At 41.4% G+C, this 22,437-nt stretch overlaps 1 protein-coding gene across 1 annotated transcript in view; it reads right to left on the bottom strand.

The window, feature by feature from the left end:
- Nucleotides 1-20,438, bottom strand: part of LUZP2 (leucine zipper protein 2) — a 786,744-nt gene extending 766,306 nt beyond the window's left edge. Inside the window, exon 1 of the mRNA XM_089654967.1 lies at nucleotides 19,913-20,438. Within this exon, the coding sequence (XP_089511093.1) occupies nucleotides 19,913-19,977 (65 nt within the window). The 5' untranslated portion in view covers nucleotides 19,978-20,438. The remainder of the gene's footprint in view (nucleotides 1-19,912) is intronic.
- Between the last annotated feature and the right edge of the window lie 1,999 nt (nucleotides 20,439-22,437).

Below are 22,437 nucleotides of genomic sequence, written 5' to 3' on the forward strand. Positions count from 1 at the left end.
CCCGCTACATTAATTGGTCTCATTCCGCACTATTAGTGTGGCTGTAATTAGTCAACCTTTATCTACTAAAGAAGCCAGATCTAGCTATGCAAAGCCTGGAGCAAAGTGCAAAGGCCGTTAGTCAGGCCTTAACAATTGAGAGCCAGATTCGCCTCGCAGTTTGACAAACAGCGGTCTATAGCGACGTTCTATGGCAATTATTACAGTCCGCGTGTATTAGGAAAACAAGTCATAGCAACACACTGTGTAGTTGTCAGGGAGTAGGAACATCATAACCATGGGGATTCTTACTTTCTACACAAACACGGGAGAGGAAGACAAACCACTGCTTCATGGAAGAGCAATACTATTAGGCCTACCGCCTGTACATAGACAGGAGCCCAGGAGAGGTCACGTGTATGCATCATGTCCAAATAGCATGAAGATATTCCAGAAATCATTTATTTCATGTTGTTTTATGCTGTATCCAGCTATGTTTTATATGTCTACCCGGAGTAATAATTTCAGGTTTTTTTTCGGTTGTAATAAGTGGGAAGAATAGAAAATATCATCTTCACACGATCATGTGGATCTCACATTGAATAGGTGTTGGAAATGCATTTTACATATACTTCTAAAGCTTGACAGCATTAAAGAGTATGTAAACCCAACATTTCATATTCCTGATAGGTGCCTGCTGTACCATGTACTAGGAAAAAGTATCCTATTCTCTTTGTATTGCTTCCTTAATGTGAAATCCCTGGTGTGCCTGTCAGTCCCTCTGTGTTCCTATTGAAAAATAACCACACTAGGCATAAGATCACAGCATGGTCAGTTCTCTGGCAGGGCTGTGCCTGTCCTCCTCCAAGGATCAGATTTTTCACCTGGAAATTCAGTATGCTTCTGTTTCTCCTCCCCCAGCTCTCTGTTCTTAGTTACATAAGGAGCTTAGAGGGAATGTAATCACTTAGGCTCCATGTACACGGGACGTTTGTAAAACACTTCTAAACGATGGAAACTGACTGCTAGAAAAGTAGGTTAAAAAACGTCTGTTAAGCCGCGTTTGCATACCGCGTTTATGAACATTTGCGTTTAGAAGCGTTTTTTTAATATGACCTCAGGAGACCTTCCAAAATGCCCAGAATGAACTGAAAAACAGTAAAAAATAACTATTTCACACATTTTGAGAGAAATAGAGAGAGCAGAAGCAAAGAGGGCAGTATGTGTTGAGATTAGTTGTCTTTTTTTTTTGGTGTTTGGATGTGTTCCAGCTCATTTCTGTGCAGAAGTTATTGCAGCAGTGTCTAACCCATTTTTTTTTCATGTGAAACCTCAGAGAATGGTGTACCAGGTCCATTTGAGTACCAGGAAAATGCTTTGCATGTATTTTTCATTATGAAAAAAGGCTCTGGACAGCATCTGGAAATGGAAGAGTTTAAAAAACTTCCAAACGCAAACGCTTACAAATGCAGTTAGCCGCGTTTACAAGCGTTTGGTAAAATCTACTCCTGAACGTAAGTTTGCTGCATTCAAAAAAATGACTGTAAACTCAACTGCCTGTAAACGACTGTAAAAGACATAGAGTACATAGACACATAGGAAAACATTAGGAAAAGTTCAGGGGCTGCTGAAAAAAACGCAGAAAAGCTCCTAAACGTGAGTTTATCAGCTGCAGTGTATATGAAACCTTATAAAACAGGTAAAAAAAGGTATATATAATGTTTCTTATATCTGTACACAGATGTTTTGCCTTTTGTTTCTATTTTCAAACGAATGGGTTGTTTTACAAGGTGAAGGTTTACATACGAGGTGGTATCAAAAAGTTTGAGTTTTGTAACATGCCAACAGATGGCAGCACAAGGCTGCATGTACAGTCACAGGGAGAACCCAACTTTATAAGTCAGTGTGCCAAAAAAAGACATCGTCCCTGTGTGGGAGCTGTGCAACTGGTGCTATTCTGACCACCTGTGTTACCACGTCTGCTATTTCATTATGGACAGCAAGGTAGAACAAAGAGCAAACGTGAAATTCTCCGTGAAACCCGTACACCCAAGTTTCGTCACTGGCAATGATCCTCTACATGAAGGATGGGTCATCCATGGCACACTGACGGAGTTCTTGGCAGACTTCGACACGGTGTTCCTTCTGTTTCTGGGTCAGTAGCCTTGGGATGAATGTGGCAACAACATGGCGCATGTTCAAATCACACATGAGGATTGCCTGGACTGTTCCTAATGACACACCTGCAATGGCAGCAATGTTGTGGATTGTTCTCTGACGGTCATCATGCACAAGTTGCCAAATGGTTTCAAAATTTTTGGGGGCAGGGGCGGACTGACAACCCATGGGGCCCCCGGGCAATAGGGGATCATGGGGCCCCTATGTCCTTGCCCAATCTCAAAAAATCCTATGAAAAAGGAGCCAGGGGCATCTCATGGGGCCCCCTACTGACCCCGGGCCCTCGGGCAGTGCCCGAGTTTCCAAATGGTCAGTCCGCCCCTGTTTGGGGGTAAGGCACATTGAAGGTCTTCCTGATCTCTCATTGTCTTCCAGTGATGTTCTATGGCATTTGAAGCTCACGTGCCGAATTATGTCAAACATCCCTGTGGAAGATTTGCCCAGTGTCACGCAGAATTTCACATTGCTCTTTGTTCTAACTTGCTGTCCATAACGAAATAGCAGACAAGGTAAAGCACATGGTCAGATTAACACCAGTTGCAGAGCTTCTGATGTACACAAGACAATGTCTTTTGGGACACTGACTTATGAAGGTCAGTGCTCCCAGTGACTATGCATGCAGCCTTGTGCTGCCATCAGTTGGTGTGTTACAAAACTAGTCTAGAACATTTTTGATACTTAAATGTTTCCTGGATCTGATGGCTGCAAGCAAAATGCCTCCTCTTTTAAAGAATTTTGAAACATTCATTTGTATTTGTTTAAATGATATTTTAAAGCTGAAGTTTAGGTATGGAAATCTTTGTGTAATTAAATTGGTCCAATTTGGATGAATGTAAGTATGTATGTACCGTACCGGTGGGATCCCTGTGGACGCTGGAAATCACTGTAGTGAACATCGCTGCTACAGAGATCTCCACTGGCTTCCAGGTTCCATGCTGAGTATCTGCATTGTGAACACGGGGGTTTGCTTACTTGGCATGGGCACCATTCAGAGAAAGCTTTGCATATTCTCAATGAATGAAAGGCAATCTCTGATTGGATGAGGTAGAGAAGCGAGGCTGTGACATTGTAATCTCCTCCTCATTCAATCAGAGAATACTTTGCATTTGTTAAGAGTGTGCAGAAAGGTCTAGAACTATTTGTGCAACCTGAATGAAATGTCACCATAATTTTTCGAAGAGACTAATTACTGCATCTAGTTGCCAAAACATGGTGTAGTCTTCTCATTGAAGTATAACAAATCAATAGGTTGAGATCTGGTGCCTAAATGCTATGCCTCCAGCCAGGGGCGGACTGACAACTGATGGGGCCCCCGGGCAATAGGAAATCATGGGGTCCCTGTGTCCTCTCCCACACTAAAACCACACCCAAAAAATCCTATGAAAGGTACTAGGGGCATCTCATGGGGCCCCCTACTGACCCCCGGCCCTCGGGCAGTGCCCAAGTCACTAAATGGTCAGTCCGCCCCTGCCTCCAGCCCTTATGTGTACATACATAAACCAAATCAGATGTCCATGGGACTTTCCCTCATTTTAATACTCATGGACATTTGATTTGGTTTATGTACGTTCTCATCAAAGTATTTCAGAAAACTATACCACATTTTGGCCACTAGATAGCGCTGGCGATACAGGCATTAATCTCTTGGAAAAATTGTGGTGACATTTCATTCAGCTTGCACCAATGGTTCTGACGTTACACATTACAGAAACAAAACATCTTTGCCATTGTTTTAGTACCATAGAGAGAGGAGAACCTCTGTGAGTTTTTTATTGCTCACTGTGCCCCCTTTCAGAAGGTTTGCCCTGTCAGGTGTGGAGGGGGTGCCTATGTTATATATTCATATATTTATTTAATTTTGGGTACAGTAAGGGAGGGTTATATCCCCTGTCAGTTGTTTTACCATCTGTGTCCCATTGGGGAAATTTCCCTTTACTTCTTGTCCCATAGCCAAAACAGGAAGAGAGACAACATGCCTCCAAAGTGGAATCCCTAGTTGTCACCAGAGTAACCAGAGTCACCCAATTGGAAGATTTCCCTTCTATTACTGTTCTGGGGACAACCCAAAATTTGGGATTTTCTTTTACATCACGTTCAATGATAATGGTAAAAGGGACAAATAGAGAGGGTGAATCTCCCACAGACAGCAATAAAAACCTGACAGGTGTTCTATTCCCTCTCCACTCTGCCTTTAGTTATACTTTAAGATTTGAATGAGGATAAGGATTTTGGTGAGAGTCGAGGTTATGTTTTAGGGTCAGGTTATCAATAGTGATAGAAATCAGAGATGTTTTGAAATAAATCATTTTTCACTTGCTTTAGGCGCTCATGGAACTACCAGAATAGGTAGTATTTTAATTGACAGTTATTATAACTATTTTTATAGAACCGTTTTTAGAGGATATATTCATCTGTATGATAACAAAAGATCCTGAGTTTCCACAAAACTCCATCTCAGTTTTCAATTTGTATTTAAAATTATAATATTACAGTAAATGGGACAACGAAGAACACATTGCATAGCACCATTATAGCTGTCACAAGTAAAAGGCATAGAAATATACGAAGGTAGCAAACTTCTTTCTAAAGTTCGAGTGCCATGAAAATGAAGTGGAGCTGTGCCCGCACTGCATGGGTTAATTGCTCTTTTTTTTCTAGGTGAGAGGAGTAAGGAGATATACTTACTCGATCCTCCGATCCTCCCAGAGCAAGACTGGTCTGGCACCCCCCACGCTCCAGAGGTCTTGAGTTGTGGACTGTTCCTGACATTGTCAAGCCCAGAGCAGGCTCCATAAACCAGGGACATTCCACCAGTGGACCATGGGGGAGCACTGTTTTCCATTAGAACAAAGGTTTGGGTGAGTATAAGGTTTCTCCTCACCCCTAATCACACTAGTGCAGGGGCGGACTGACAACTCATGGGGCCCCAGGGCAAAAGGGGATCATGGGGCCCCTGTGTCCTTGCACACACTCAAAAAAGCCTATAAAAAAGGTACCAGGGGCATTTCATGGGGCCCCCTACTGACCCCGGGCCCTCGGGCAGTGCCCGAGTGCTTGAATGGTCAGTCCGCCCCTGCGCTAGTGTGAATGAGTCCTAACTAAACTGTATTGATTAAAAGAACCTTTCCAAAGGTGTAGTCTGTCATATGCATCTAAAAGCATTAACTATGTTTTTTATTTGCCATCTGAGTCTATATGATTATTTCTTTGTGAACCTCCTTCAGTCTCAGAGTATTTTTTTTTCTTTTTTGGCAATGTCTGGGTTTCGCACATATGTTTACAGCCTACCCTAACATATTATACGTTGTTTTTTTTCAGGACAGACAGGGCTTTAATTTTTTTTAGCAAATTTTAATACGTATATTTATATTTTCTTGACATTTTTTTAAATTATACAGTATATAGGAAAAACAAATAGAAAAAAAGTTTTGACTCAATGAGGAAAGTGTCAGACCTCTGCAGAGAGATTACTGCTTCCTCACAGAAGACAATGGTCCTTTGTACACCTTTGCTCATGCACTAATTTAAATGAAAAGTTCAGGTAGACTTCAGGACTTTGCAATGAGCAAGGATGACGTGCATAGACTTTATGTTATCTAGGTAGTTGATCAGATTGTACTTTACTGTTCTTACACTAGTGTAGCGGGCCATTGCTATTTCCCTTTTAAAGAACTGTTTCCCTTTTAAGACCGCATGTTGTCAGAAAGGGTTTGATTGGCTCAGCTCTCAGCAGTACTGGAGTGTTTGTGGGAGTTGCAGTTTCATCACAGAGGCAGACAATGTAACTTTATACTGCACAGGACTACAGGACCAGGAGGCTTTGCAAGGAGGAGGGAGAGGAGAGCCAAGTGTGCCTTTGCAGAGGACATGTCTGCAGCCCCTACTGTTGAAGTACACTGACACTGTTTCCAGAACAGCAGAGGTTGCTAAGGACAACAATTATCTACAGCAGCTGTGAGTCAGCAGCAACTGTGATCATTGGTACCAGTCACCCGCGACGGCAGTTACCGACAGCAACGACATCTCCCACCGCAAAGAGAGAGGTCAGAGTGTTGGAAATCGCAGAGGAGACGTGTGACCATCCCAGGTGAGATTGTGCAGCACTGACAATTGACAACAGAAAAGAACTAGCCAGAGAGACAGAGCCCCATCATCATCCCTTCAAGGAGTTAATCCCTGGAGACTGTTCTTCTTGGATGTGCTGAGCAGCTGCTAACCCGTGACATGTCAGTCCTTAAGAGCACTCCACTGATTCACTAACACAGGCCTGTGCAACACATAGACTCACTCAGTGTTACAACCCTACAGTATACAAGTGAGTTTGGGACTGAGCCTACAGAGATGTCAGTTTAGCTGGGGACATATTGCTGCTATAGTTGCAGGGGGTTAATACTGATGTATAGCTATACCGGTATATACGTATATACATGAATATTGTGTTTATTGATGTTATTGTGCCAATTCTAGAATGATTGTGTATTCAGTGCATTTAACTGCTATTTTCCATGTTAATTTGCAGTCTATTTGCAGAGTTTTACCTGTCTTATTAAACCTGTTATAAAACGTCCCACAAGGTGTACTGGTGTGCTGTGGATCCAATATATACATATGGTTCATTACTGATGTAAGGACAGAAGTGCCCGTTAATTCCAGCGGCTTCTTTGGGGGGTGAGCACTACACTAGTTAAAACATTATTCTGGTTGGTTGAAATCGGTTTATTTGCACTACATTATTGAAGCCTGTTACCATTACAATGCAAAGTTTATACTTGTGTATACCATAAACTGTTTTTATGATTATCAACACTATGGGGCTGATTTATTAAAGACGAATAGACAGTGCACTCTGCAGTGCAGTTGCTCCAGAGCTTAGTAAATGAGATAAAGCTTTACTTTACAAAGAATACCCAATCACACGCAAGGATAATAAAAACAAATAGCATTTTTACTCAGGTGATTGGATGATGGAAGTCGGCAGAGCTTCCCCTCATTTACTAAGCTCTGGATGAACTGCACTTTGCAAAGTTTACAGTCTATTTGCCTTTAGTAAATCCACCCCATTGCAATGTATGAAATCACACTATATTTTAGCTTAATTGGAATTACTAACACAACTGTTACTGATGTATGGCTGGTGCTCATATTAAAACTCTGGTACTGTCAGGAGGGAGATTGCCTAGGGCAACAAATGATACTTGGAATTGCAATTTCAGATTGCTAATGCAGGCTGTCTCTGTCTCTGTAGAACACATTCATGTTAAAGTGAAAAATTAGCATTTACTGCCTGCACCTGGTATATGCAGTCTTCAAACAGGGGCTTTAAAACCATACCATAAAATCATTTGCTTGTCCTAGAGTACCCACTTCTAGGGTACCCACAAAATACACAAAGTAGGAACACAGTATTCATGTATTCTGAGCAACCACTACATTAGTATTTAGTAGATATATTCTTCAACCAGTAGATGGCAGTGTTTATAAGTGTGTAGCTGCATCTGTGGTATATATGCTTTATGTCTTTTCTCTAAAATAAAGTTTCCTGTCTCCTGCTTGCAGGGAAACAGCAGATAAACACGTTGATTGTGCACTGTCTGTTTTGTAGGGCCATATACAGAATTGCTAACACACAATGTGCAAGATTTTCACAGTACTTAGGCCTCGTTCATACAGGCAGCAAAAACAGGCAGTCTGGCCTCATTTTTAGCACTCCCCAACCGTTTGGCAATGCCCTTTATTGAGGCATGCATCTGCACTGTCTCACATTGAAGTGAGGCAAAAATAATGCTGCCTGCAGAATTAGTCAGGTTTTGAAGCTTTAATAGAAGGTACATATAAGTGCAGCACTAATCAAAAAAATGAAAAATAGGTAAATATTACTTACACCTATTAAAATAATCAAACGCTGAGCGCACAGTGTCAAACGGGATTATACATAAAAACATAGAAACATATACAGTACAATTATAATAAATTGTGTATCAGAAGCAAACAATCTTAAACACATAAATACAAAGTGAAAAATGTCTTAGCATAAAGTATAATACAGTCCAGGAATAATCCTCATGTGCATTCCACTCCAAATGGACCTTCACCACCGTGCTCCACCCAAAAAAGGTTACCAGAAGAATATGACTCTCTAAGGATAGAGAAGTCATATAATGCATAAACCAAGATTAGCCTCTAGTCAGCAATGGTCTTCCCTGGTCAATAAGCAAGCATCAGAAATGGAAGAGATCCAATGGCACAAGAACCAAACCAATGGTCACCCCTCCTCAGCCTTGATCCACTGTAAACCTCACATACATGTTAAGCCCTTCCTCATGTGCCTCATGACCCTTTATGTGGATCAAAATGCTGGGAGGTGGGCATTCCAATCATGTGACTGCTGCGATTGGCTGCCAAAAAATTGCCCCCCCCGGGCCGCTCTGATGCCCCATGAAAAGACCACACCTCTTCCGCCACATACATGCCTAAAGGCTTCCTGGTGGAGTGGAGAAGAGGAGTAAAAGGTCTCAGCCAGTGTCCTACCGAGTGCGGGATGAGGACAAGGACCAGGCGCAGGTCCCCCCCCCAGTATGGCTGGTGCGTGCTGTGTCCAAGTTTCTCCTCCCCCGACCAAGCTGCCCATGCTCCTCACTGCAGCCCCCAGCCACCCTGAGGAACCCAGAGATGGTGCAGCTGGCTCTGTCCAGCTCAATTTGCCTGGTGAGCAGAGCGCATCTTAAGCCAGAGATGGGAATCGGGAGGAGGCACGGAAGAGGGAGAAGAGGAGGGGGGCTGAGTGTGCGTATAGCCAGCAGGAAGAGGTTAAAAAGAGAAAAAAGAGCTGGGGATGCCCACATAATGTAAAATCAACTAAGATTTTTGCTCCAGATGCGGTAAAACCACTTACATAAATAACACTGAATAGCTTTGCAAATGCTTCCATTGACTTCTTTTGCAGCACATCTTTGACAGCTGTAAATGTGCACTTAAGTATAGAGGGAGTATAAGGAGCATTGCTTGAAGCAACTTGAATGCATGTGCAAAGCATCTGAAACGGGTATTATTGCTATAAGCTTGTTAATGTGTGTTAAAGGCAGCGTTAAAATTCAATGCCTCTGAGGACAAGGTAGTGTTAGATGCACTAACAGATTTAGCTGGACTTGACTAACAAATTACAACCAAACTCCACTTTTTAAGTAGTTACAGCAACAGCTTTCTTTTTTTTTGGTATAAAGCTTTTACATTGCATGTAGGTGAATAAAAGCAGACCATTGTAAGCACCACCTGTCAGTGGTATATGATTTATCTCAACCCTCTAACTGCCATTTTTGCTGGACAGCTTGGTCTGTTAAAATAAATTGAAAAAAAAAATAGACGTGCTGGCTAGATCACCAGATGGAAATAAAGCTAAAAAAAAATAAAAGGAATGTAGCCACCACATCTAATAATTGGTAAACTATAATATATTTTTTTTTATTTTTTGGATTTAATACCTTTTAAAGCAGTACCCTGACTTTCATCTTGAATTCTTCCTGAGAAAATAGCAGTGCCCCTCCTGGTATGTGAATGTGCCCAGACACGTCTGTACCTACAGCCTCATAGTAGTATATCTGCAGTGGAAAATTAACCTAATGTTACTCTGATTGCTAGTCTCACAAGATTTGGAATGAAACTTTATTATGTTACTACTGTGCTGTACTGTTCTCCTTGCTGGAGACTTAGACATAAGGAAGCAAATCCCTACCTCTACAAAATGGTCACTTCCACAGAGAGACGCAATGCATGGCAAGATTTGGAATGAAACTTTATTATGTTACTACTGTGGTGTACTGTTCTCCTTGCTGGAAACTTAGACATAAGGAAGCAAATCCCTACCTCTACAAAATGGTCACTTCCACAGAGAGACGCAATGCATGGTAAGTCAGTAATGGGGAAAAGATCGACTGCTAGGAGACCAATACTGGACACTAGTCCTTTGCCCTTTGCCTGAATTTTGTTCGGGCACAGTTTTACATTCTGCTCACATTCTAGTGACAGTAACCTCAACTGCCAATGATGGTGCTTTCACTGAACAGCAGATAGTCAAGAGGCAGGTCTGAATGAAGGTATCCCTTTACACAGATTTTAGAAGCTCCCTGGGATCACAAAAAGAATTGATACGTGATAAAGCTACTTGCCTGCTCTACCCTCTTTGGTTGCCCTTACCCTGTTAGGTTAGAGGGCTATGAAATAGTCCCTTTAAAATTATTTTCTGTAGAAAAATATACACATATGCACGTAAGCATCTCATCAAAATAGCATTTTATGTTTGGCTTCAATGCACATCCAAGTGTGTTAGATATTCGTTTTCAATATATTCAAATCTTTTCATTTATTTTATGCAGTTGTGTTGGGTTCACAAAAGGTCAAGTCAGTTGCAAAATAATTGTACAGTAGACCCTGAGCTGCTTACAGTCCTTGGGCCCTTCCGTTAGTTTAATAGGCTCTCATATAGAAAGGAGGGTACACAGACATTTATGCTTTGTGTCTGATAATATTACAAGATACTATCAGGAAGATGTATGTGTTGTACATGACCAACTGATTATACTAAAAGAAAGCTGAGATTTACAAAGCCAAAACTTTCTATTCACCAGGGGTCCTAAACTCTTTAGCTCATTGACGCCATCCTGAATTTTCAGATTACTCATAGACCCACAAACATTTATTATATGAAATAATTTAATAACTTGCAGTGCCCTCCTCTAATTAGGCTGCTAAGTACATTTATTTTTTTTGAGCTTCGTTGTTGCGAGTGGAGCAGTGATTGATTGTTTTGGTCTGCTCAAGGTTTCCTGAGCTGAGAATTTGAATCCTCCCACCTGCATCTGAAAGACGTCTCCAGAGCATAGGGCAGGGAGAATCAAATGATCAGTTGAATAATTATCATGCCCCAGCCAATGCTTGGAAGGAGGCATCCAGGAGGAGTGCAAAAACCTTGCTAATGACTTTTAGTTGTGGAAGTTTAAGAAGAGAACTAAGTGCCAGCAGTTGCTATATGGACAGCTGTTATGGAGTTCTAGATATACTGCTCATTCCCTGCTACCTCCAGAAAGATGGTATTGAAAGATTAGAGAGAAGTGTGTCCTCCTGTCATTGTTACTGATCATTTTGGAATATCCTGTGACCCTAAGCCCCTCTCCTGTTAAAGGTTTTTAACAATACAAACTAAAAAGACATCCCCTAGAGTGAGCCCTAATTGTCAGTGTGCGTGGGGCTGTGCTTGTGTGACTGGCAGCCTCTGTACTACTTTGGGAAAACCTGCCTATTTCCAGCAGCCCCTCTGGGGGTACTAGTCTACATAATAGTAATAATAATAATATACTTCTGAGTGCTGTAGACACTTCCTTCAGGTATCAGAAGTTGCCATTATAGTTGTTACAATGCTATATTTTCTAAATGCACAGGAATCAGATCTTTGGCACCATTCTTATAGTTATGGGTGTACTTACAGGTTTTCAAATATACACTGCTCAAAAAAATTAAAGGAACACTTTGAAAACACATAAGATCTCAATGGGGAAAAATATCATGCTGGATATCTATAGATATGGACTGGGTAATGTGTTTGGAACGAAAGGATGCCCCATTGTTTGATGGAAATGAAAATTATCCACCTACACAGGACTGAATTCAAAGACACCCCGAAAATCAAAGTGAAAAAATGATACAGCAGGCTAGTCCATTTTGCTGAAATTTCATTGCAGCCACTTAAAATGAAACTCAGTAGTTTGTGTGTCCTCCACGTCTTTGTATACATGCCTGACAATGTCGGGGCATGCTCCTAATGAGTTGATGGATAGCGTCCTGGGGTATTTCCCCCCAGATCTGAACCAGGGCATTTCTGAGCTCCTGGACCATTGCTGACTGCCAGGGCCAACTAGAGGATGTCGGGCCCTCCGGCCACCCTCATGAAGTCTGTTTCTGATTGTTTGGGCAGAGACATTCACACCAGTGGCCCTGCTAGAGGTCATTTTGTAGGGATCTGGCAGTGCTCATCCTGTTCCTCCTTGCACAAAGGAGAAGATACCGGTCCTGCTGATGGGTTAAGGACCTTCTGCGGCCCTGTCCAGCTCTCCTAGAGAAACTGCCGGTCTCCTGGAATTTCCTCCATGCTCTTGCGACTGTGCTGGGAGACACAGAAAACCTTCTGGCAAAGGCACGCATTGATGTGCCATCCTGGAGGAGCTGGGCGGCCTATGCAACCTCTGTAGGGTCCCGTAGTGACACTGACCCTAGCCAAATGCAAAACTAGGGGAAAACAGTCAGAAATGATGAGCCTGTAAAACCACTCCTGTTTTGGGGATCAACTCATTGTTGCCCATCTAGTGCACCCATTGTTAATTTCATTAACACCAAAGCAGCTAAAAATGATTAACAACCCCCTCTGCTACTTAACTGACCGGATCAATATCCTAGGAGTTTAATTGACTTGATGTCATACTCTGATTAAAAAATGTTCTTTTAATTTTTTGAGCAGTGTAGTTTGAGATGGGTGTTGTCACTGGCTCTCCAAGAGAGTTTAAGGTTGCTGTACTAAATGGCTCTGTAGCAAAGTATGAGGTGGGTACTAAGGTAGAAATATGCTCATTACTGGAAGAGAACATATTTGTGATTACTTCCAGCAAGCAGGAAGATGGTGGAACAGAAAAAATGTAAGACTCCTCAGGCTAGCAACTGACCAACCAACCCTGGGTAACACAGTCTTTTCGACAGTCACCTCACCTTTAGGACTAGGGAATGGCTTGATGTTCTATAGAGACTATTCTGCTTCCGCAATTTAAGAACTGCAAATATGGTATCTATAACTGATCCAGTTGTGGTGAGATAGCTATAATTTACAGTCAGCATTGGCAGACCGGGTCTTGATCCAAATGACATCTTGCAGATCTTAGAAAGCTTTAATCAAAAACTTGTGCACATTTTCACAGATAAACATCAGATAGGTAAAAAAAAATTATAGTATGTCTAGCTCCAGCAGTTACAGTAAATGTGCTAAGAGCAGAAACTAAAAACACACTGAAAAGAGGGTGGAACTCACTAAACAGAGCATCTATATGTAGTCAGGAAATTACAAAATTATTTAAAGGCAAACAAACAACAGTGCATGTGTAGCATGAGAGAGACCTCAAAAAAGTACTTGACCCAATTCAACTTCCATTGTCTATCTACTACCTATTGGCCCCCAGATATTTACAGATCCCATTTTTTCCCCCAGCCATTTTATTGACCCCTTGGAAAGTCTCATGGACCAGTGGATGTCAATCTTGAGCATTTTGGGGAACCCTGCTCTAAACAGTGCTGATGTGCAGAACTTTTTTCGCATCCCCTCTGCCCTCAGTAATCTAGGTTGCAAGGCTGCCCTTGTTATGATCCTTCACTATGTTGAGTACACCTTAACACAGAGTAAGATAACAGTAATGTAATATTTAACAAAATGTTCAACGCTCACATGCAATGTCAAAAACATCTTAAAGCAAAACCATAATTAACTTGGATCATGAGTCTCCTCTGCTGCTACCCACATTAGGTCTCTACACTGAGTTCTCTTTTATGCGCAGTGTGTGCATGAAGACCTCAAATTGCTATATTTTAGTTGTACTCTGAATAAATCTGCCACCTCTTTAGATCAAAAAGAAAAATAAATTGAATACACTGTCCACAAAAACCACTGCTAACATATGTAATACTTTGAAGTATGGCATACCCTACTAAACTCAATCTTGTGAAGTGTTTTCTTATTATTTGTAGAATTATTCTATGCTCACACACAGCTGTGGCTGGGAAACAAGATTGAAATGTTTGTTTGCTCTAGGAGAACCATATTACACCTTTTTCTGCTACTCATCATGTGTGTAAATAAAGAGCCGTTAATTAGGAATGTAGGAGCAATGACTGTAATGGAAGCACGCTCATTAGCTATTAACTTTTAGTCAATTAGTATTATATTATGTAGATTTTGTCATGTACACACAAGTCCAAAAAGCCCTGTAAGCTATTACAGTCACCATGGAAACAGCCGGTATGTTTAATATAACTTTTTTCAATCTACATCCTGGGGCATATAACTTGACATAGAAAACTGCTGGTGATGAAAGATACATGCTATAATGTAAGATTTGTAAAGGCTAATTCTACATAAACTGACATTTCAAGGAAACCTGTCACAAGAGAAATAAAGACACAAAGTACTTAGGCTATTCCTACAGACGTCTTTGTAAAAATGCCAGCGGCCGGGCTGTCATGTTAATTCTTTGGCTTTAATATCTTCTTGTTCACTGACCCAAGAAAAGTAGGAGTTCAATGACCCAGAAGGAGTCTATATATTTAGCACAACAGCTTTCAATTCTGACCTGTGTTCTGGAAAAATCAGTCAGATGCTTGCTTCTTGTATTTCTTAGGGACTCTTAGGAACCCACCTTTGGAAGATGTTACATGTCCCACCTGTATTTAGGGTGGAACATGCAACATGCTCCAGCTCCAGCCTCTTCTCCACCCGATTCCCCCCAACCCCCACCACCACCACCACCACAATGGCACCCGCTGTCAAAATTTAAAAATGGAGCAGCTGTGTGTGTCTATGTCCACATGGTCACATCATTCATTCACAGAGTTCAGTGAATGAATGAACTTTTTATCTGCAAAAAGATGTGCATTTGTTATTTTTTAATAACGTGAACTTAGCTTTTAAGCTGGCCATAGATGGATTGAAACCCGTCTGGTTCTGTAGGGAATAGTCAAATTTCAGTCCGCTCCTGCTCAATAGAAGTTGATCTTGAATGGGGTGGTTGGAAATTTTTTCATGATCAGAGGCTGCAGCCAGTGGGCCACTGATCATTGTAATCTGACAGCAAAGAGTCTCAACTGTCAGAAAACAAGAAGGGAGGATTCCTCTTTCCACCTTGATTGTGTGGATGGAAGGATTTTTTCTTTTTTTTTCAACAAGAACAATCCATCTATGGCTAGCCTTAAGCCAGCCATAGATGGATCAAATCTTGGCCAGTTCAGCAGGGACCAGCCAAGATTCGATCCATCTATGGGCAGGCTGGTTGTACTGAAGTCAATCCATAATTCAACTTCAATACATCCAGCCTGTCTGATTTTTTGTATGCAATTACTGCCAGTGGCTATAGCCCCCAACAGTGATCATGGTATTCTGCTGGCAGGCAAGGCTCCCCACCAACAGAACACAGTAGCTCTGTGGGAGGGAATCGAGCAATGGGGGAAAATCGCATCATCTATGGTTTGCTTTATGGCCTTGTAAAAGGGGTGAAGACAAAAAAAAGAGTACTCTAAGACAATCAAATCATAGCAGTTAATTCAACCCTCTGGTGGTGGCCAAAATTCAGATTTCAAATCAGAGTGGAGATGTCTTTTAAAGCGACACTGTCACTAAAGAATAATCACCCAAAACGTTCCTTTTGAGAAAGATAATACATAGTAGAGAAAAACAAAAAGAGGGCGCACTGACCTAGTGCATTACCTTAAAAATGAATTTAATAAATTCTGCAATGGGAATTATGGATTTCCAACCGACTAATGCATTTCGAGGACTTGCCTCTTCCTCAGAGCCAAGGAAGAGGCAAGTCCTAGAAACATGTTAGCCTGTTGGAAGTCCAGAATTCCCATTGCTAACAGACACGTAGTGCGGATTGGACAGAGCTGTTCTTTTATGATGTGCCTTTGACTGTATTGTCATTTTGTGAGTACAATACCTACTTTTATTATTTATTAAATACATTTTTATGGTAATGCACTAGGCTGGTACGCCCTCTGTTTTTCTCTACTGGACTTTGGACTTTCCTGGTCTTTTTGAGGGCACCAAAGAGTGCGTATCCCAAGACATTCGTGATGTGGTCCTAATCCATACAGAGTCCATCCCTAAGCGTAGCAGTATCTGGGTTTGCCATTTCTTTAAAGATAATACATAGTCAGCTCTCCTTGTGCCATAACTATGAAAGCCACTGTAAAGAGAACCCGACATCCAAAGGCTCTTCAGAATCTAACACTTCCTGGAGCATCAGATTACTTGGCCCTCACTATTCTCAGTGGTTCGATCTGCTACCCCCCTATATCACTACTGTTTCCTGTAAAAATGTAAGGGGTCAGAGGGAGGAACCAATGAGCATAGTGGAGGACTAGGAATTTGATGATCCCAGAAGTGTTGGATAAGGGGTCCTCAGGTGGCAGTTTCTCTTCATTACAGTGTTCAGTGGCATGAGCAGTAGGAGTGGTGCATTTATACTATCTTTATTATAGGAACAACCTAAAGCTGAACTAAAGGCAAACAACTAATACGTGGACTGTTTTACTAGCTGAGTTTTGTAATCCCATATATTTGTCCAACATATCTTGGTCAGAAACCCACCCACCCCTGCCTACTGAATGGACAATGAACAAGCAGCAGCTCAGTGTTTTATTACTGTGCACTCTCCTCTTGTCATTAGTTACTGTTATTATCTGAGCACTACAGACTGGTGCTGACTCTTCATCTTCCACTGAAGAAAAATTGAGATTTTCACACTAGGTACATTCAATAAATTATTATTATACAAGATTTATATAGAGCCAATAGTTTTCACAGCACTTTACAATATAAAGTGGATAGTATAATTACAAAACAATTCAAAACAAATGAATAGGAGGAAACGCCCTACTCATGGAGCTTACAATCTAAAGGTAATGGGAGATGATATAAAAGGTAATAGCTGCAGGGGATAATCTGATGGAGGTGACCCATGTACAGTTTCTAGGTGGAGATGGAAAAGGCTTCCTTGGGCAATTAAGTTTTCAAGGACTGTCTAATGCAGACAGGTTAAGAGCTAACTGGACATATTGGGGTAGGGAGTTCCAGAGTATGGGAGAGGTTCTGGAGAAGTCCTGAAGGCGAGCATGGGAGGAGGTAACAAGGAAGCTCGAGAGGAAGATGTCTTAGGAGGAGCAAAGAGGACCATTTAGGGGATATCTCGAGGTGAGGTTGCTGATGTATCTGGGGCAATGTTGTATATGGCTTTGTATGTTTAGTATTTTGAATTGTATACATTGGACTAGTGGACGCCAGTGAAGAGATTGGCAGAGAGGGGCAGCAGATACGGATCTGTGTATAAGTCTAGCAGTGGCATCCATGATAGGGGGCATAGCCTGTGAAATGAATATATGTCATTTTTTTTATTAAATTCATAACTGCATTCATTTGCATGTGTGATATCAGCCTGGGGTTCATCTTTAAAGAGCCTATGCTGCTAATACTGTAAGTACCCGCATAGATGAACTCCACTAAAGGATATTCAGTATCTGACACCTCTGTGTTCTGTGGTTCCATCTACTGGCCCCCACATGTAAAGGGCACAGTAATCATGATAGGGCCAATGAAAGAAAGGAATACGCAGAAGGGGTGCAGGCATTTGATAAACCCAGAAGTATTCTTATTGGGCATGGCACCTATTATGACAGAGCCTGTTTATTGAAATAAATACAAATCACAAATAGTTGCCAGTTTATTGTATCGCTTTTTAAGTAACAGATTAACACAAATTTGAAGTCAGATTTTAATCTGAAATTGAAAATTCCCGATGATCAAAAAGCCACATGGACTTTCTAAATGGACAATCTTATTTTACATTCATTTAAGTTGCTATGGCAGCTATAAACATTAGTAAGCTGAACCGTTCACTGTACTGCTGCTTCAAAAAGACTGTGCATGCGTGTCTATACACAGAACTCGGTAAAGAGCTTTAAACAAACCATCTGATTGGAAGATTTAATCAACGTGATCGTTAAATGTGTAGAAGGGAACTTACACTGTCCACATGGCTCCTAATAAGATAAGTCATGTCACATGTCATTACAAAAGCCAACAAGGGCAACTAAAGTCTCCAGTCTATGCTGCTTTATACTCTGCACGGCTATTACAGCAATGTAAGTTAATAGAGTTCATTCCTTTGTTGACCTGCTGTCACTTTCTACAAACGTGCACCCGCCTTTAAAAATACAGACCTAGATCATCCAACGACAAAGTGGATTTTGTCAGTCCATTCACTAGCTAGACTTTCCAGCAAGGTAAATCAGTTAATTATCAATGTAGAAAACAGTAATGTTATCTATACATTTTTCTTTTTTGACAGTCACACTGTCTCAGGAATTATCACTTGCATCCACTGGAAACTGTTCATTAATTACTTGTTGCCTAAAGGGATCGTCAGAAAAAAAATTAAATGTCATGATAATGCAAACAGTTCATCTTGAACTCTGTAGACAATTGAAGGCAGACCTCCATGACAATAAACAAATGTTTCCCCTTTGGGCACAACTGAGATTTCAAAATCCTGTTGGGGCACAATAGAACAACACAGGTAATACATATTGTCTACAAAATGTAATAATTCCCTACCCTGCCTTGTCATGCGAGATGGGGGAGGGGAGGGGGGTTACCCTTTAAGCTCCCACAACGGAACACTGGTTTAATAAGACAATACCTGAATGGCTAGAGAACCGTCATAGCTACAGAGGGTTAATAATCCAAAAACCACACAATCTTTCCTTCTGGATCTGTTCAGAGGGAAGGGCACAAGGAGGGCACAGAGAGTACTGCATGGTGCAGCCACACAACACAATGACAGATATTGTACTGTCTACAGGACCAACTTTTCATCATTCATAGGGATAACACAGACCCTGTACAATGCAGCAATATTCCAGGAATAGTACGGAATATCAATGTCACCGCTAATATTGTTTTAATGAAGAGGAATTTAGATGCAGAATCTGAACGCATCAGCTTATTTTACCAGACATGTGTGAAATGATTTAACTCCATCAGTACTAGAATAGAGGAGAACAGGTTAATAATACATCTATCACATCATTCGCTTTGAGCTAAGGAGATGGCAATCAAGTTCAAAGCATTATAGTAGCAGTCTAGGAACCAGGTGGGATCACAGAACCGTATTAGCATAGTAAGATGACAAACTATAATCAAAATGGTTTAATAATTAGATAAGACAACTAAGGAATTTACCAAACACAGCAGCAAAGAGCTCATTCCTTTAAATAGAGAAGAGTTGCTTTATTCAGCACCACAGTTCAGAGAGAAAAAAAAAAATCATATGGACAGTTGAATCACACAAAGCAACCAATAAAACATCAGTTTAATGAAATCAGAACTGGGAAAGATAATATGAGTGGTTGCTGTCGGTTATTGCACTTTGTTCTTTGTCTTACAGAATGGGCAAATTGGATTTATAGCATTCATACAGACCACACAATACTACCAATGTCCAAGACCCCCCCCCCCCCCTCCATTGTGATAACTAGTAGCAAACTCAAAGTTACAATGGAAAAGCAAACTAGGAATACAACTTTGTTCAAAGTCATCTTAATCTCCAGTCTATTAAATAATTAAGTAATGTTCCAGCTGGGCAAAACCAGATATATGCATGACCCCTGAAGCCTATTTTTTAAATTCTTTTTAAAAATACACATAAAGTGTCTATCAAGTTCAATTTAACACAGGAGTGCCTATTCTCTAGCAGCGCAGACCTGCAGAATCAGATGTGTGCCTAGAGTAGCCTACTGCTCCTGGAAATCAAGGCAGGGAGAGTCAACCAAAGCAGTCAGATGAAATGCACATAAGCTGTCTATGCTGTGAAATTGAGCCACCAGCATTGCACAGGGAAAGCAGCACAGTATCCCACACATAATTCTCAATGCAGAACAAGCTTTCTGTACTCACCTAGTGCTGAAAACCATCGCAGGCAGTAAAAGAGAAAGCAAGTAGCAAGCAGGGATAGATTTCATGCTGCAGCTCTCCTAGTCTTTGCTTGCTATTCCTTTTTTTTTTCCTCCCACCGAATCCCTGGTATTGTATAGAAAAGCCCTTCCTCAAGGCAGGATGCTCCAGTGCAGAAAAGAAGAGAAAGCAGATCTAAGGGAGAACACAGACGGACCAACAGACTGGGCTAATGAAAGCAACTCAAAGCTAGATGCAAGCTCCAAGTGTGATGTCACAGGCAATGGACCTGCTGCTGCAAGGCTCCTTGCCTGATAGTCTGTGATTATTCAACACAGTGACTCTATTGATGTCCTCAGGGGGTTGTTATTAGTAGCAGTTTAAGTGGCAGCCTGGGAGGAAGAGGAGTGAGCAAGGGGCTACTTAACTCTTTGCTTAAATGAGATCTTGCTTGTGCATTGGCAGGTATCTGCAAATTCATCTTTCAGGAATAATTAGTGTCGGGTTCAGCTAGCTATACATGGGGGGGATATAACTGTGCAGCAGTGACAAGATCAAAGTTTTTGACAATCGCTTCTTTTTAAGATTTGCACATCTTCGATTCAGTGAATGACATAAAAAGCTCCACCTTACTGGACATGCGACTGTTTTTTCTCAGTTGTATCGCAGCAAATCAGCTAATTCTACTGTGAGAGCAACACTTGTCTCCAGACTTCCACTACTATGATCGCATGAGTTTCATACCTGGTGAGATTGTTACACAATGTGATTTATTTTTTCATATCATATTGTCTACTTTTGAATTTGCTTCTTACACATGTGCTCCCAAAAACTGTTCATTCCTTACACTTAATGAGCACTTCCCAAGTGTGAAGTACACACCAGGAACTTAGCAAATTGTTGGGTTTCCGATATGTTGTAGCATGATAAAATAATTATAACTTGCATCAATCAGGCCACACCTGATGTTGTATATACAGGTGAAACTCGAAAAATTAGAATATCGTGCAAAAGTTCCTTTTTTTTCAGTAATGGAACTTAAAAGGTAAAACAAATATATGAGATAGACTCATTACATGCAAAGCAAGATAGTTCAAGTCGTGATTTGTCATAATTGTGATGATTATGGCTTACAGCTCATGTAAACCCTAAATCCACAATCTCAGAAAATTAGAATATTACCTGCAATCAATAAAACAAGGATTGTACATAGAACAATATCGGACCTCTGAAAGTATAAGCATGCATATGTACTCAGTACTTGGTTTGGGCCCCTTTTGCAGCAATTACTGCCTCAATGCGGCATGGCATGGAAGCTATCAGCCTGTGGCACTGCTGAGGTGTTATGGAAGATCAGGATGCTTTAATAGCGGTCTTCAGCTCTTCTGCATTGTTCGGTCTCATGTCTCTCATCTTTCTCTTGCCAATGCCCCATAGATTCTCTATGGGGTTCAGGTCAGGCGCGTTTGCTGGCCAATCAAGCACAGTAATCCCACAGTCACTGAACCAGGTTTTGTTGCTTTTGGCAGTGTGGGCAGGTGCCAAGTCCTGCTGGAAAATGAAGTCAGCAACCCCATAAAGCTCGTCTGTGGAAGGAAGCATGAAGTGCTCCAAAATCTCCTGGAAGACGGCTGCATTGACCCTGGACTTAATGAAGCACAGTGGACAAACACCAGCAGATGACATGGCTCCCCAAATCAACACAGACTGTGGAAACTTCACACTGGACTTCAAGCATCTTGCAGTGTGTGCCTCTCCATTCTTCCTCCATACTCTGGGTCCTTGGTTTCCAAATGAGATGCAAAAGTTGCTCTCATCAGAAAAGAGGACTTTGGACCACTGAGCAACAGACTGGGTCTGTTTTCTTTAGCCCAGGTAAGACGCTTCTGACGTTGTTTGTTGTTCAGGAGCGGTTTGACAAGAGGAATAAGACATTTGAAGCCCATGTCCAGGATCCGTCTGAGTGTGGTGGCTCTTGATGCACTGACTCCAGCCTCAGCCCACTCCTTGTGAATGTCCCCAACACTTTTGAATGACCTTTTCCTGACAGTCCTCTCCAGGCTGCGGTCATCCCTGCCACTTGTGCACCTTTTCCTTCCACACTTTTCCCTTCCACATAACTTTCTATTAATGTGCTTTGATACAGCACTTTGGGAACATCCAACTTCTTTTCCAGTTACCTTTTGAGGCTTTCCCTCCTTATGGAGGGTGTCAATGATGGTTTTCTGCACAACTGTCAGGTCAGCAGTCTTTCTCATGATTGTAATTCCTACTGAACCAGACTGAGAGACGATTTAAAGGCCCAGGAACCCTTTGCAGGTGTTATGACTTAATTAGCTGATTAGAGTGGGACACTTTGAGCCTAGAATATTGCACCTTTTCACAATATTCTAATTTTCTGAGATTGTGGATTTGGGGTTTTCATGAGCTGTAAGCCATAATCATCACAATTATGACAAATCACGGCTTGAACTATCTTGCTTTGCATGTAATGAGTCTATCTCATATTTTAGTTTCACCTTTTAAGT

The sequence above is a fragment of the Staurois parvus genome, unplaced genomic scaffold (genome assembly GCF_062004578.1).
Source record: "Staurois parvus isolate SC_StPar_1 unplaced genomic scaffold, SC_StPar_1.0 ptg000818l, whole genome shotgun sequence".
Classification (NCBI taxonomy): Eukaryota; Metazoa; Chordata; class Amphibia; order Anura; family Ranidae; genus Staurois; species Staurois parvus.